Source organism: Acinonyx jubatus, chromosome B1 (genome assembly GCF_027475565.1).
Source record: "Acinonyx jubatus isolate Ajub_Pintada_27869175 chromosome B1, VMU_Ajub_asm_v1.0, whole genome shotgun sequence".
NCBI classification, from domain to species: Eukaryota; Metazoa; Chordata; class Mammalia; order Carnivora; family Felidae; genus Acinonyx; species Acinonyx jubatus.
The window spans coordinates 75,420,004-75,434,175 of record NC_069382.1 but is presented as its reverse complement, the minus strand read 5'-3'; the positions used below and the strand labels follow the sequence as shown (position 1 = coordinate 75,434,175).

The following is a 14,172-nucleotide window of genomic DNA, read 5'->3' as shown; positions in this document are numbered from 1 at the left end:
ATGGGGGTGGGGGTGGTTGGGGAAAAGGGAGAGGCAGTCCTGGGGTGGGGGAGAGGTAGATGAAGGGAGGTAGAAAGATAGAGAAGTACCTAGCACTTCTACGTGACCCCATGAAGCTTTAGTAAAATGACAAAGTTCACAAGAGGTTAGGGTTATTGGTTTTCTTTGAAAGCCAGAAATCGAGCTGAGTATTGTCAAGATTGACATAGGCTGGAACAAGATAGTGTAGTCCAGGCCCAGCAAACACATGGGTACCTGGATATGAGATAATCTTACATGGTGGTCCTGTCATGGAAGCCACATTGCGAGGATAGTAGTGTAAATGCGGTTTGAAAACAGAGCCCATGCTTATCACCATTACTAGCCTTTAAGGATGCAGTGAGAAAGCAAGGCCAGTGTATTAAACAGATGACTAGAAACAATGTGGTTAGACAAAAAAGTCATAAAATGAGTTGCTAGGGCTACTTAGGAGGTCTCTATTAGACCATTTCCCCAAAACCTAGTCTGTAGGTAACAGAACTTGGTTTTCCTTTTGTATAGATTTAGGGAAACTGGCTTTCCTAGGACAAGACCACTGGTGGTGGTGGTCACCTGGGAAGGAGGTAGTTCTGCAGGCCAGAACCAAGCTGCCTTCATGACACATCAGGCTTTATCTTGACCCCAGGCTACCTACTACAGTCAGACACTTGGGCAAGCCCAAAGGCCTTTTTAGGCCAATTCATGCCAGGTTGTACTAGGCTTTTGTTCTTCTTTAGTCCTCCTTAATAATTAAAATTTTCTGTGAGTGTTTCAGTTTGAACCAGTTAAGCTAAAGGGAACCAAGACAAATCTCTTGCCCACTCAGGCCAGAGGATTAAGGCAGATGCGGCAACCCATAGTATGTAGTTACATAGAAGGACAGTATCAAAGAATGAAGCCCAGAGCTCATTTGTGCTTAGATGCCTCCATTTGGAGAAGGACATAAGATAGTATAGAGGTTAAAGCATGAGCTCTGAAACTAGAGTTTCTGGGTTTGATCTTGGCTTGGCCACTCACTAGCTGTATGATCTCCAGTAAATCCTATCACCCTTATCTGTGAGAAAAGGATTAATAGGACCTAGAGCACAGGGTTGACATTAATTAAATATAGGGAAAACGCTTAGAATAGTTTTGCTGTTCTTTCTTATTGTAAGTCTTGGGGTTTCCAGGTTCAGTGTTCATATGAAGGAATTTTTACCTACAAAGAAAAAATTTAACAAGCAGTAGTATGTAAGAAGGGAAGAAGTGAGAAGTCAGACTTCAGATTGTATTACCTCCTCTGCTTTTCTCTCTTAAGAATTGCCTTCCTGACTCTATCCTTCATCTCTGTTTTCCTGTCCTCTTTATATAGTCTGACTCCATTAGTACTCTGTGAGGCAACTTAGTAACTTAGTAACCTATCTCAAAATTTAGCAGCTTAAAATAGCGATAAAAAATTATTGTCTCTGAGTGCCTGGATGGCACAACTGGTTAAGTAAGTGTCCAGGTTTGGTTCAGGTCATGATCTCGCAGTTTGTGGGTTCGAGCCCCATGTTGGGCTCTGTGCTGACAGCTCAGAGCCTAGAGTGTGCTTTGGATTCTGTGTCTGTCTCTCTCTCTGTCCTTCCCCCCACTCACACTCTGTGTCTCTCTCTCTTTCTCTCTCTCCAAAATAAATAAACATTAAAAAAATCAAAATTATCGTCTTGCATAGTTCTTGTGGGTCAGGAATCCAGGAACAGTTTAACTAGGTGGCTCTGGCTTAACATCTTTGATGAGCTTGTAGTCAAGGTGTGCACCAGAGCTAGTTACCTGAAGACCCTGCTGGGAATGGAGGACCTCCTTCCAAGGTGACTCACTCATGTGGTGGCAGGTTGGTGCTGGCTGTTGGCAGGATGCCTCAGTTCCTTGCCATGTGGACCTCTCCATAAGTTGGCTTGAGTATCCTCAGAACATGGCAGCTGGGTTTCTTCAAAGCATATGATCTAAAAGAGAATGCCATGCAGAAGCCCTCCTGTCTATAACCTAGTCTTGGAAGTCAGACGCCATCATTTCCATAAGAGCTTAGTAGTCACGTGTCAGCTCAGTTCTGCATGGGAAGGGTCTGTATTAGGGCATGAAAATCAGGAGGTGAGGCTCAGGGGAACCATTTTGGAGGCCACACCTATTCTCTCTGCTTTCATCTCTTTATCAGCCACCCAAAATTTCTTTCTTAGGCTTCCCCTGTTCCCTCAATAGGTTCTGTCCATTCTCCTTTTTGAGGGCCACAGAAGTCTCTCTCAGTATCAGTGTTGCTGCTTTTCTCTTCTTCCAGTCTTTTGTTCCTACTGATCACTCCCTGCCCATTCTTTTATCTCCCCGTCAAATTCTAGAATCCAACCACCACTGATGTTTTCTTCTTAATCCTCATCTTCCTCTTGTCCTCAGTCCATGATCTCCTGTTTCCTCTGCCCAAGCTCCTCAGAGTCCCTTCAATCTAGCTGATAACTTTCCCTGTGGGAATATTTTCTGTGCTTAAATCACAGCATTTTCTTTGGGACAGATAGGCAATAAAGAGTACTAAATGTGTCATCAGCTGCCAGATGGATGAAGAAAGCATTTCCCTGGAATTTCATTCATCACCCATGTCCCAGTTTAGGATTTTCAAGGCTGTAGTAACTTAAGGCTTCAGAGTCAGGGGCACATCTGTGGACACTGAGGGATAAAATGTCTCACATTTTGATGCTGAAGTGTATGCCCAGAGGCTGTCTACTGTGAGTATTCTTGTTGGTTGAAAGAAGAAAGGGGAAAAAAAAAAGTACATTTGGAACACTATCCAACATCTTGAGATTATAAACCGTCTGATGTGCTGATATTTTATCTGATGATGTCTCCTGGGTCTGCTGGTGGTGAAAGATTTTCCAGATTTGTGAAGTGTGATGAAAGGGCTGGTAGTATCTCATACTGATTGGCAGAGCTAAAATGCAACTCTCTGACCTCCTGAACTTCAAAACTTCTTTTCGAAGCTGTGAAATGTAAATCCACAGTAGCTGCTGACCTTAGACGTTTTTGCTTTTCCCTGGAGCTTTGGTTTTTCTCTGGTATTTAAAGCTAGTTAATAATCTTCAGTACTGAGAGACTGACTACTTTTATACTTTTTATTACCCCGAAATGCTGGGTGGTGACTTCATCTCTGAATGTAATTGATTTTGTAGACAGAAGCAAAAACAGAAGAGGGACTAAGCAGTTTTGAAGACTTCAGTGGCCTAACAAGATAAATCATCATTAAGAATCTCAGACTGTTTCAGGACGGCGATTTGCACATTGTGGTTGCTCAGTAAATAGAGTTATTTGGTGGGTAAATCGCTCAACTGGGCTGAAGCCCACCTTTGTGGGGCTGGAGGGAGAGTTTGCCAAGCAAATCAGTGTATAAATAGGATCAATTTTAAGAATTTTATTTGAATATAAGCAACTCCTGTGTTAATCTTAAATGCTCCCTTATTCATGAAAGTGAGCCATTAGAAACTCTTCTTGGTAGTATATTAAAGATAATTGGATGGAATTAAGACTTAGATGTTGTAGCATTTAAATTGGTCTGTGCTGGTGACTGACTGTGGTAACTTCCATAGTTTGGGCTGAAGAGTCAGGCATCTCTCCTAGCACCCTGGAATCCTAGAAATTGGTGAGACCTCACAGTGAAAGCATACAGACATTTTTAGCAGGTAGGCATGGTTTACCACATGTCTGTTGCTTAAAAATCCAGTAAGCAACAATTGGCATGAAAGGCTCACTCGGAAGGATATGCAGAGAATCTATGCCGGTTTTGGTGGACCATGTGGTCGACAGAGATAGCAGCGATACTCAAAGGAACAGACAGCCCCTTTCAGAGACTGTTGAATTGTACATGTACAGGCTGTGTGTTCTCTGTAGCCGGAGAATTCACTATTTACCACTATTAACCAATCACAAATATCAAGCACCACTAATTTTGCCAAATGAAAACAAGTCTAAGGTATGGCTACAGATAAGAATACATTTTGTATATTACTAGCCTTTAGGTATTGATTCACATTAATTGTTCTCATATCTCATTACTAATAATGAAGTATTTCAGAGTGAATTATCACAAATCCAGTATAAACGTGATAAAGATTTCTTGTTTTTATTTTAATTCTTAAAATCCAAATGTAATTAATCCAAATGTAATGGTGTTACATTAGTTTCAGGCATACAATATGATGAGTCAATAATTCTAGTACATTAATCAATGTTCATCACAGTAAGTCTACTCTTAATCCCCTTTACCTGTTTCACCCATTCCCCCACCAACCTCCCCTTTGGTAATCACCAGTTCTCTTTATTTGAGAGTCTGGGTTTTTTTTGTCTCTTTCTTTCTCCATTTGTTTTGTTTCTTAAATTCCATTTGTGAGTGAAATCATATGGTATGTCTTTCTCTGACTTATCTCACTTAGCATTATACCCTCTAGATCCATCCATATTGTTGCAAGTGGCAAAATTTCATTCTATGACCGAATAATATTCCATTGTGTATATCTATATACACTACATGTTCTTTATCCATTCATTTATCATAGATACTTGGGTTAATTCCATATCTTGGCTGTTGTTAATAATGCTGCAGTAAACATAAGGATGTGTATATCTTTTTGACTTAGTGTTTTCATTTTCTTTGGGTATATACCCACTAGTGGAATTAATGGGTCATGGAGTAATTCTGTTGTTGTTGTTGTTGTTGTTGTTGTTATTATTAGAGACAGTGGGAGAGAGGGGCAGAGGGAGAGAGAGGGAATATTAAGCAGGTTGTTTGCTCAGTGTGGAGCCTGATGCAGGGCTTGATCCCACAATCATGAGATCACAACCTCAGCTGAAATCAAAAGTTGGGCGGTCAACTGACTAAACCACCTAAGTTCCCCTATTTTTAACTTTTTGAGGAATATCTATGTTTTTCACAGTGTCTGCACCAGCTTGCATTTCTACCAACAGTGAATGAGGGGTCCTTTTTCTCCACATCCTCACCAACACTTGTTTCTTGTGTTTTTTATTTTAGCCATTCTGATAGGTGTGTGGTGATACCTCATTGCAGTTTTGATTTGCATTTCCCTGATGATTAGTGACATTGAACATCTTTTCTTGTGTCTGTTGGCCATCTGTATATCTTCTTTGGAAGATTTATGTTATTAAATGCATTTTTAATTTAACATTTATTGTAATTCACACTGGCTTTCTTTTTTAATGGAATTGATGTTTTTAAAATATTAAATCCACAAAAATGATAATGGAAGTAAATCTATTTACAAGTAGTACCTAACATACTGACTTAAAAAAATCTTCAATACATTTCAGAGGTTATCTTTTTAAAGAAAAAAAAATTTCTAAAGTTCTCTTTATATGAGGAAAGGCTGTGAATTGGTACATTATTTGAATAAATTACAAGGATGTGACTATAGTTCTGTAATCTGAAAGCACATTCTAAATATACCACAATGAATATTTTAATGACTGGGTCTTATACTGGGTGGCATCCTTATATTAATTTAATAGCCTTGGAGGACTTTGTGTTCTCAAAGGAGGGGACGGTGTGAGAATAGCCAAATAGCTCCTGGGCTCTGGAGTCAGATCTGGGTTTAGATTCTGACTCTGCATTTGCTGTGGCATTTGGGCAAGTTATATAACCTCTCTGAGTTTTGGTTTCTTCACATATCAATGGAGATTATAATACTTAATTCATAACATATAAAGTACTCATTTTAGGACTTGCCACAAAGTAGGCATTCAATAAACTGTAATAAGTGTCTTCTTTCCTTTTCTTACAAAGAGAAAGTTGTTCTTTGGCAGTAGATAACTTGCAATGGTTAGATTGTTGGATGAGTGACAGAGAGAACTTAAGGTGGCTGAAGAATTAAAGTTGCTGCCAGAACCTTCCTCCAAAGAGGTTCTCAAACTTGGCCACATATTAGATCATCTGTGGAGCTCAAAAAAATACAGATACCCACACTCTACCCCAGGGATTCTTTACTCTGGGTTGCAACCCATTAATAGAAGATGTCAGATCTTCCCAGGTGATCCTAATGTACAGCCAAGGCCAGAGAAACACTGCTTTACAGCAACAGACAGACCCTGAGGGTTATTCTGTTTTAGAGTATGAAAGTGTAAGAATTAGATTCCTAAGAAGGTTCTTGCGGACAAAGAGTTTATTGCTGGCCAAATTCGGCCCATAGCCTGATTTTCTAAATTCAGTTTTACTGGAACACAGTCACACACTCCGTTTACATGTGGTCTGGGGCTGCTTTCATTCTACAATAGGAGAGCTGAGTAATTGTGATAGAGACCATACCTCAAAGCCTAAAATATTACTCTGTAGCCTTTATTTTTAAAAGTTTGTTTGTTTATTGTTTATTTATTTTTGAGAGAGAGAATATGCACAAGCAGGGAAGGGCAGGGAGAGAGAAAGGCAGAGAATTCCAAGCAGGCTCCATGCTGTCAGTGCTGAGCCAGACACGGTGGGGCTCGACATGAGGCTTGAACCTGTGAATCTTGAGATCATGACCTGAGCTAAAGCTAAGAGCTGGACACTCAACCAACTGAGCTACCCAGGCACCCCTACTCTTTAGCCTTTTACAGAAAATATTTCTGACCCCTGCAGTAGGCCAATTAAAAATTGAATCAGGGTGCCATTTCCCAAGATGCATCAAGAAAGTCGACTCATTATACAATATCTCCTGGATTCTGCTCAAGTGTTTCCTTTTATTAAAAGTCAGAATTAAATAGTGTCCAGCATTATACTCGAAACTCAATATGTTATAATCCATTGATAGAGTCATTTCTACTTTTTTTTGAGAATTGCCCATTTTTGAATAAAGCTTTACATTTTTAGTGTAGTACCTAATGTTTCTCTTTAAATTTTAAGTTTTGTGGAAGTTGTAACAATCTACTTACCAAAGAAATTTAACATAGGCCACTCTGACTTGATTTCTTACCTAAATGTAGAAAGCTGAAATGTTACTCATTTAGCATTTACTCAGTCAGCCATGAATGCTTTTTTTAATGGTGCTAGCAGTTGAGAACACCTTAGACTTTTTCTGCTCTATTTTCAAGTCTCTTCAAGTTTTTAAAAAAATTTTAAAAAAATCTTTATTTATGTTTGAGAGAGAGAGAGAGAGAGAGAGAGAGAAACAGAGTGCAAGTTGGGAAGTAATGCAGAGAGAGGGAGACAGAAAGCGAAGCAGGCTCCAGGCTCTGAGCTGTCAGCACAGAGCCCGACATGGGGCTCAAACATACGAATTATGAGATCATGACCTGAGCCGAAGTCAGATGTTTAACCGACTGAGCCACTCAGGTACCCCAAGTCTTTTAAAGTTTTCAGCAGAACTGAACAAAATAGAAATAGACTCATAAGTACAGAGAACAAACTGGTGGTTGCCAGAAGGGAAGGGAATTGAGAGATGGTGAAATAGGTGAAGGAGATTAAGAGGTAAAGTATAAGCTAGGAAATATAGTCAATAATATTGTAATAACTCTGTATAATAACAGATAGTAACTGTACTTATCGTATTGAGCATTTTATAATGTATATAAATGTCAGATCACTATGTTGTACACATAAAGCTAACGTAATGTTGCACATCAACTATACTTCAGTTAAAAGAAAGAAATATATATCTTTCAAGTGCTTAACCTAGTGCTGTTCAGTAGAACATTCTGAGATGATGAGAGATGATGGGAAATGTCCATATCTGCCTTGTCCAATACAGTAGTCACCAGACATGTGTGGCTGTTAGGCACCTGAAATATGGCTAGTGCAACTGAGGAACTGAATTTTCTTAAAAAGATAAGATAGAATAGAATAAAAAATAAATAAAATAAAATAAAATAAAATAAAATAAAATAAAATAAAAATGTTCTTAGCAGAAGCAGGTTCTTATGTGTTTCCTTTCCTTGGTTACTCATAAAAATGGACCTGCTGCTGCCAGATGGGGCCGTGGAGCCTGGTCACATAATGTTCTCAGCAACATCTCCATGGTCTTTTACATCCCCTTCCCTCCTTGACCAATCAGGGCCTCATTAGGAAACATTCCCCCCCTGACTCCCCACCCCTAAATATAATCACATCTTTTTGAACCAGTTAGTAATTATAGAAGATAATCTTAAAAGAGCCCAGATGCTGCCATCCATTTAGGCTTTATTGAGGAGGATCTCGCTAACATGAAGCATGTAGGCACTTCCTTTGTGCTGTCTCAGCATCATAGTTGCTGATGGAAGCATAAATGCTCATTAGCATTTTAAGAGATTTTAATAAAAATTGTTAGTTCGACAATAGGAATGGGACAGGTTTAATCAAGAACGCCAAATTTTAATCTCGCTGGTGCTGATTCAATCCTTGCTTCAATAAGAGAATAATTCTTAAGAGGGACAGGGAAATACATAAATTGTGCCTGGGAAACTGTGAATTTTGTAGTCCTAGCTTCATCCCCTGCATTTTCATTGCTCTTTGTCTGCATGCCTCTCAGGGCACTGGGAATGCTTTGCTTTATGCTGCACAATAGACACTTCACATTTGCCAGGGATCTGTCCAGGGATCTTGGTGAATACCCAGCTTTTCTTGTACCCTTGGAGCACCAAGCTTCATTGCTGGGGGGTCAAGTGAACTTAATCACTAGCTGTGTGATTCAAGCATTACAAGTCCAGATTCATGCCTTAGTAAAATGGCTGCCTCTCACAGGTGTTCAGAGTCCTTTGTAATCATCAGAACCTTAGCAACCATTTCTTGGAATGAAGAGGTTTCCCAGAAAGGTTTTAAGCATGTACATGTGTCTCCTTATAAGATCGTAAACCTCTGGGCGGTAATGATCGTGTCCCTTCATCTTTATATTCTCTAACAATTCAGCCTAGATTATTGCTGAGGGAGGAAAGGAAAGCTGTTGCTGTGTCAAATCATGTCCCTGTCTATTCAGCTGTGCTGTAATAAAATGACTCCCCTTTGTGTTTTCATTTTCCAAGCTTTATTTTCAAATAAAGGAGCATTATTTGGATAGGTAATTAGATATGTCACTACTGTTAACTCTACAGAGGTTTTTGGTTTTGTTTTGGTAATTGCTTGACGTTTAGCACTTAAAAAAAATTTCAGTTTGAGAGTTTTGAAAAATGCCCGTCTTGCCATCAGTATTTGCTAAGAAGTCTACACTTCCTGGTGATTTAGTGAAACCTTTGTCAGGTACTCCTGAAAGTATCATTTCATTGGGCCCCCCCTCACCACGGGCCACTTCCCCTGCTCAGGCTTCAGCCTAGGTCCTGCTCTCTTTAGTTACTAGGGAACCAGTTCCCACACCTGCTCTGTCTCCTGGTCTCTTTCCTTGTTCTTTGCTGCCTCTGAATCCCAACATAAACCGTATTTGCAATTGCTGGACTGTTACTGAATTCCTGGGATTCAGAATAGGTCAGTGTTGGGGGGTTAATCAAAACAAACACTGGGAAAGTTACAGTGGTTCACAGGAACTCAGTTAGTAAACACTCTGAGGAGTCACTCATCCATATGAAAATGTATATGGAGGTAAAAATGCCTGCATTTTAGTCCCTTCCAAGAGTTCCCTCTTAGAGAAGCCTTGAGTTAGAACACATCAGCTTTCAGTGAACCAAAATGTACTCAAATTAGCTCAAGAAAGGGGCTTGTTAGAAGAAAGCTATCTACTTCCAGGAGAGCTAAGCAAGCAGGCAGGTGTGGGGGAAGGCAGGCACAAAGGCAGGTCTGAGGACTTCAGCAGTGGCCGTGAGGCCTACATACTGCACACCTCCATAGGCTCAGAGTGTTTGGAGGAGAGATGGTTTCTGCTCAGCACCCAGGCCTGACTCAGCCAGCTGTGGCCTGAGGGTGTGGGGCTGCCCCATTCTGGGCTGTGAAATTTAGACATGCAGATAAGATGGTCACTGCCCCTGCTGTTTCCAGGTATTAACAGTCCCCCCTCCCCCATCACTGTAATCTAGGGGTGAGCAGTGATCAAAAGGGATCTTTCCAGGGCACATGGGTGTCTTAGTCAGACTCTTGATTTCAGTTCAGGTCACGATTTCATGGTTTGTGAGTTTGAGCCCCACATCAGGTTCTGTGCTGAAAGTGTGGAGCCTGCTTGGGGTTCTCTCTCTGCCTCTCTCTCTCTGCCCCTCTCCCATTCATGCTGTCTTTGTCTCTCTCAAAATAAACTTCATTAAAAAAATTTTTAGTGTTTATTTTTGAGAGAAAGGAAGACACAGAGTGTGAGCAGGGGAGGAGCAGAGAGAGAAGGAGACACAGAATCCGGAGCAGGACCAAGGTTCTGAACTGTCAGCACAGAGTCTGATGCAGTGCTCCAACTCACAGACCATGAAATCATGATCTGAGCCAAAGTCAGGCATTTAACTGACTGAGCCACCCAGGCACCCCAATAAATAAACTTTAAAAATAAAAAGGGATCTTTCCATTTATTTTTTGGGATATACTTTCTCCAAAATGACATTCTTCTTGTCTTTATTCCATTAAGAATTTGGCTGATATGAATTTTTTAAAGTTTTTTTTTAATGTTTATTCACTTTTGAGAGAGAGCACGTGCGCAAGTGGGGGAGGGGTGTTAAGAGAGAGGGAGACACGGAATCCAAAGCTGAGCTGTCAGCACAGACCCTGACATGAGGCTTGAACTCACAAACCCTGAGATCATGACCTGAGCTGAAGTCAGATGCCTAACTGACTGAGCCACCCAGGCGCCCCTGGCTAATATGAATTTAATTTGGATTTCTTATTCACTTGACTGACCGTTTTCAGTCTACGAAGGGTTAGATTAGAAGAGGAATGAATTATGTAGCAAAAGAGCTCTTGTAGCCATTGTACATTCAGTAGTTGGAAAACATTTCTCAGTCACTGGATTCTAGGCTCTATGCTAGGTATTTTAAGGAAAGGTATACTAATAACTAATAACGACTTATATATAATATATATCACATATATGTAATATAATAATGACTGATAATTTATTATTTTGTACTTACTATATTTTAAGGAAAGGTATACTAATAACTAATAATGACTTAATTACATGTCAGTGAGTTGACACGCTAAATGTGTTTACATGTATGAGCTCATTTAAATTTACTTGCAAATCTTTGAGCTAGGAGCTGCTACTACCCCTATATTCAAAGTAGAAAATTAAGATTTAAGAAGTTTAAGCAACTTTAAAAAAAGATTCATTTAATGTATAAAATGCATGATAAAAAGTGGTGGGAAACAAATTGGATAGGTAGGTAGGGAGACCAATCATGGGATTATCCTATTGGTGTTATTCTGTTGGTCACAAAGACCCACTGAGGTCTTAGATCGATCGTAGGGGTCATACCAGAACTACGCTTGCAGAAGTTTCCTGGCAATCCTGTGTGGAATGTGGCTGAAACTGAAAGTAACTAAGGAGGCTTTTGATGAGGCTCCAGGAGAAGCCCGAGGAGGACCAGGACGGGCTTGGTAGCTGTGGAAACAGAATTGACTGAAGAACCTTGTAGTTTTCTTTTTGGCTTCCCTTTAAGCCGCCTCTCTGGGCTTTAGTTTTAAACAATCTACCTTTTAAACATTCTAACATAGAATACTGCTGATTCTGGAGTTGCTTTTCATTTCAGCAGGAAAAAAAACAAAAAAACAAAACCAGGAGAAAACAAAAAGGCTAACATGTGAAAAACTTTGTCCTCCATTTACCTTGTGAGAAACAGAATGATTGAACTCTGAGGAGTCTGTGGATGGTGAAGTGTGAGCTGACTGTAGCGTTTTCAAGATAAAGGGTGGCCTGAAAGGGACCCTGCACGTACACACGTTGCTACAGTTATTCTCCATGTCAGAGTGAAGGAGGCAGAACTTGTGAGAAGTATGGTTGCCACTCAGGGCAGGAGCTGACTGGTTGACTCTCAGAACTGCCTTCCCTTGGCCTTAGGTTTCCCAACAGGACATGCTGCTGCTGGTTTTACTGTCCACACAAGGTGTGGCTACATGGGATCTGAGAAAGCAGACCAATTTTTAATGCCTCTTCTTCTTGAGACTCATATCTTATTCCAGAAGACCTTCTGGATGATCCTATTCGAAGCAGTGTGTATAAATCAGTATTGGGCTTTCCTGGGTTTTGAACCAAACTCAGTCTCAGCAAGGTTCTTACTTCATCCAGAGGAAGAGAGTAGGCCCTGTGTCATTTGTGTTTTTGATCAGCAAGTATTAAATCAGGATTGTGTGTACCAGGCACTGTGCTGCATACGGGAGATGCAGTGATGAATAAGGCACAGCCATTATGGGACAGAGGTACCAGGACAGCTTGGGCATTGAGGCAAGCAGGTATGCACAGCAGTACAAAAGATGTCAAAGAGGCTTCTCAGTATCTGGTAAGTCCTTTGACCTTGGAAGCTCCTGAAAGGAATCATTAAAGAAAGAAAGACAAAGTTCAAAGAGCAAAATTTGAGTTTAAAAGCCTACGAGCCCTTAGGGATAAAGAAAAAAAGAAAAAAATTCCCTAAGCATTCGTAATAGTAAACATGATATGAATAATACGAGTTTTTCTTTTTTTCTTTAAGTTTTATTTATTTTGAGAGACAGTTCTCATGAGCAGGGGAGAGACAGAGAGAGAGGGAAAGAAAATCCCAAGCAGGCTCTGGCCTGTTGGCACAGAGCCTGACGCGGGGCTTGAGCCCACGAAGCTGCCCGATCATGGCCTGGGCCAATCAATATTCAAAAACCAGACGCCTAACCGACTGAGCCACCCAGGTGCCCCCAATATGAGTTTTTTAATTCTTCTAAGGATTACAGATATTTTTGTGACTGGGAACTGCAGCGTCACTGAGTTGGAATCTGTCTTTTAGTTTTATCTTTTATTTCCCTCTGGTTCGTAGTAGTAAAAGTTTTTAACATGCTTAGGAGGAATTCTTGCTGTCTTGGGGTCAGTAAAGAAGAGGGTTGAGCCAGGGCTACACTCTGGATCCTGAAGCCACAGGAGGGTGTGGAAGGTGGTACAGTGCTGGGCATGGGGCTGGAGTTCAGAGAAGGGCTCCCCCTTAGGGCCCCCCCTGGGGTCGGCCACAGGGCGGTGGTGGGATCTGGGGACTCGGTGCTGACATTTCTTGGAATTACCTATAGTTCCTTGTTCAGCGGTGGTTCCATGATAGTTTCCTTTACTTTATTCCCCTGAGGTCACAAGCTAAACAGTATCAAAGAGAATAACATACTGTCAAGTTTCCTGACATCCAGTCTGAATTGAAAATACTTTAAGGAAGAGATATGTTAATGGTGTGTGTGTGTGTGTGTATGGAAGAGATGAGAAAGAGATGCCTCCTCTCTTCTTGTATCATTATATTTTTGCACAATATAAGCATCTTCTATTCTTTAAGTATTTGCTAGCTGAATATTTGTAAATTTATCCTGATAAGTAATGGTCACTCTCTTCATTCAGCAGATTTCTGCACACGGCAGATCTTCTTCGAATGTAAATGGTGGACCTGAACTTGGTCGTTGCATGAGTCCTGAAGGTAGTCCTCAATCTGATGATTTCTTTTATACAGGAAGTTATCCATGTGAACTTGGTGGCCACCCAAAACCCACTTGATGCTAAATTATAATCTTCCTAAACAGGGATGTAATCACGTCACCAATTAGCCTGTTGAGCTGTAGTGGGTGGGAGTCACTACAAGATATGTAAAGTTTCCTTGCTTCTAATTAAGCTCACCCAATTTCAGATTTTACACTTGGGCTTACGTATTTTTTTTCCTTAGTGGCAGTCTGCTCACAAGTCCTACACATAGACTTTCTCTCAATTAGGTAGCAAAAGTATGTTTCTTCATTGGTTATCTGCTATGTGCTGGGCACTGGGGATGCATTGTAAAAGTAGTCATTTTAACCACTTTGTCCTCCTGCCTCTCCCCCTTCCCCTTTTTGAGAAGACTTGGAGGCAGGAGTTAGCCTTCACAGGTATCCCAGCTGGGTGGAATTTTCTTTACTAGAAAATCCTGAGGAGAAATCTTAAAAATTTATAAGATGAGATTAAATCCCCACCATTGTCCCCTTCCCTTTCTTGAGTGTTAACAGAAAAGTTTACAAAGCTTAGGTTAAGCTTCCTTTTTACTTATCTCAGCTGATGTTTGGGGAATTTGTTAGGTTTATTGATTATGTTTGTTTCAGATTCCACAGCAAGG

At 40.5% G+C, this 14,172-nt stretch overlaps 1 protein-coding gene across 12 annotated transcripts in view; it reads left to right on the top strand.

The window, feature by feature from the left end:
* DCLK2 (doublecortin like kinase 2) overlaps positions 1-14,172 on the top strand; it is a 152,701-nt gene that overhangs the window by 105,336 nt on the left and 33,193 nt on the right. For 7 of the 12 annotated variants that reach the window (XR_003423063.2, XR_008296076.1, XM_027067041.2 and 4 more), the window contains one exon: positions 13,434-13,509. Coding sequence is in view for 9 of the 12 variants with exons in the window: in XM_027067041.2 (XP_026922842.2) it covers positions 13,434-13,509 (76 nt within the window). In the remaining 3 variants the exon portion in view is untranslated. The other 5 variants (XR_003423064.2, XM_027067051.2, XM_027067031.2 and 2 more) reach the window with 3 other exon arrangements.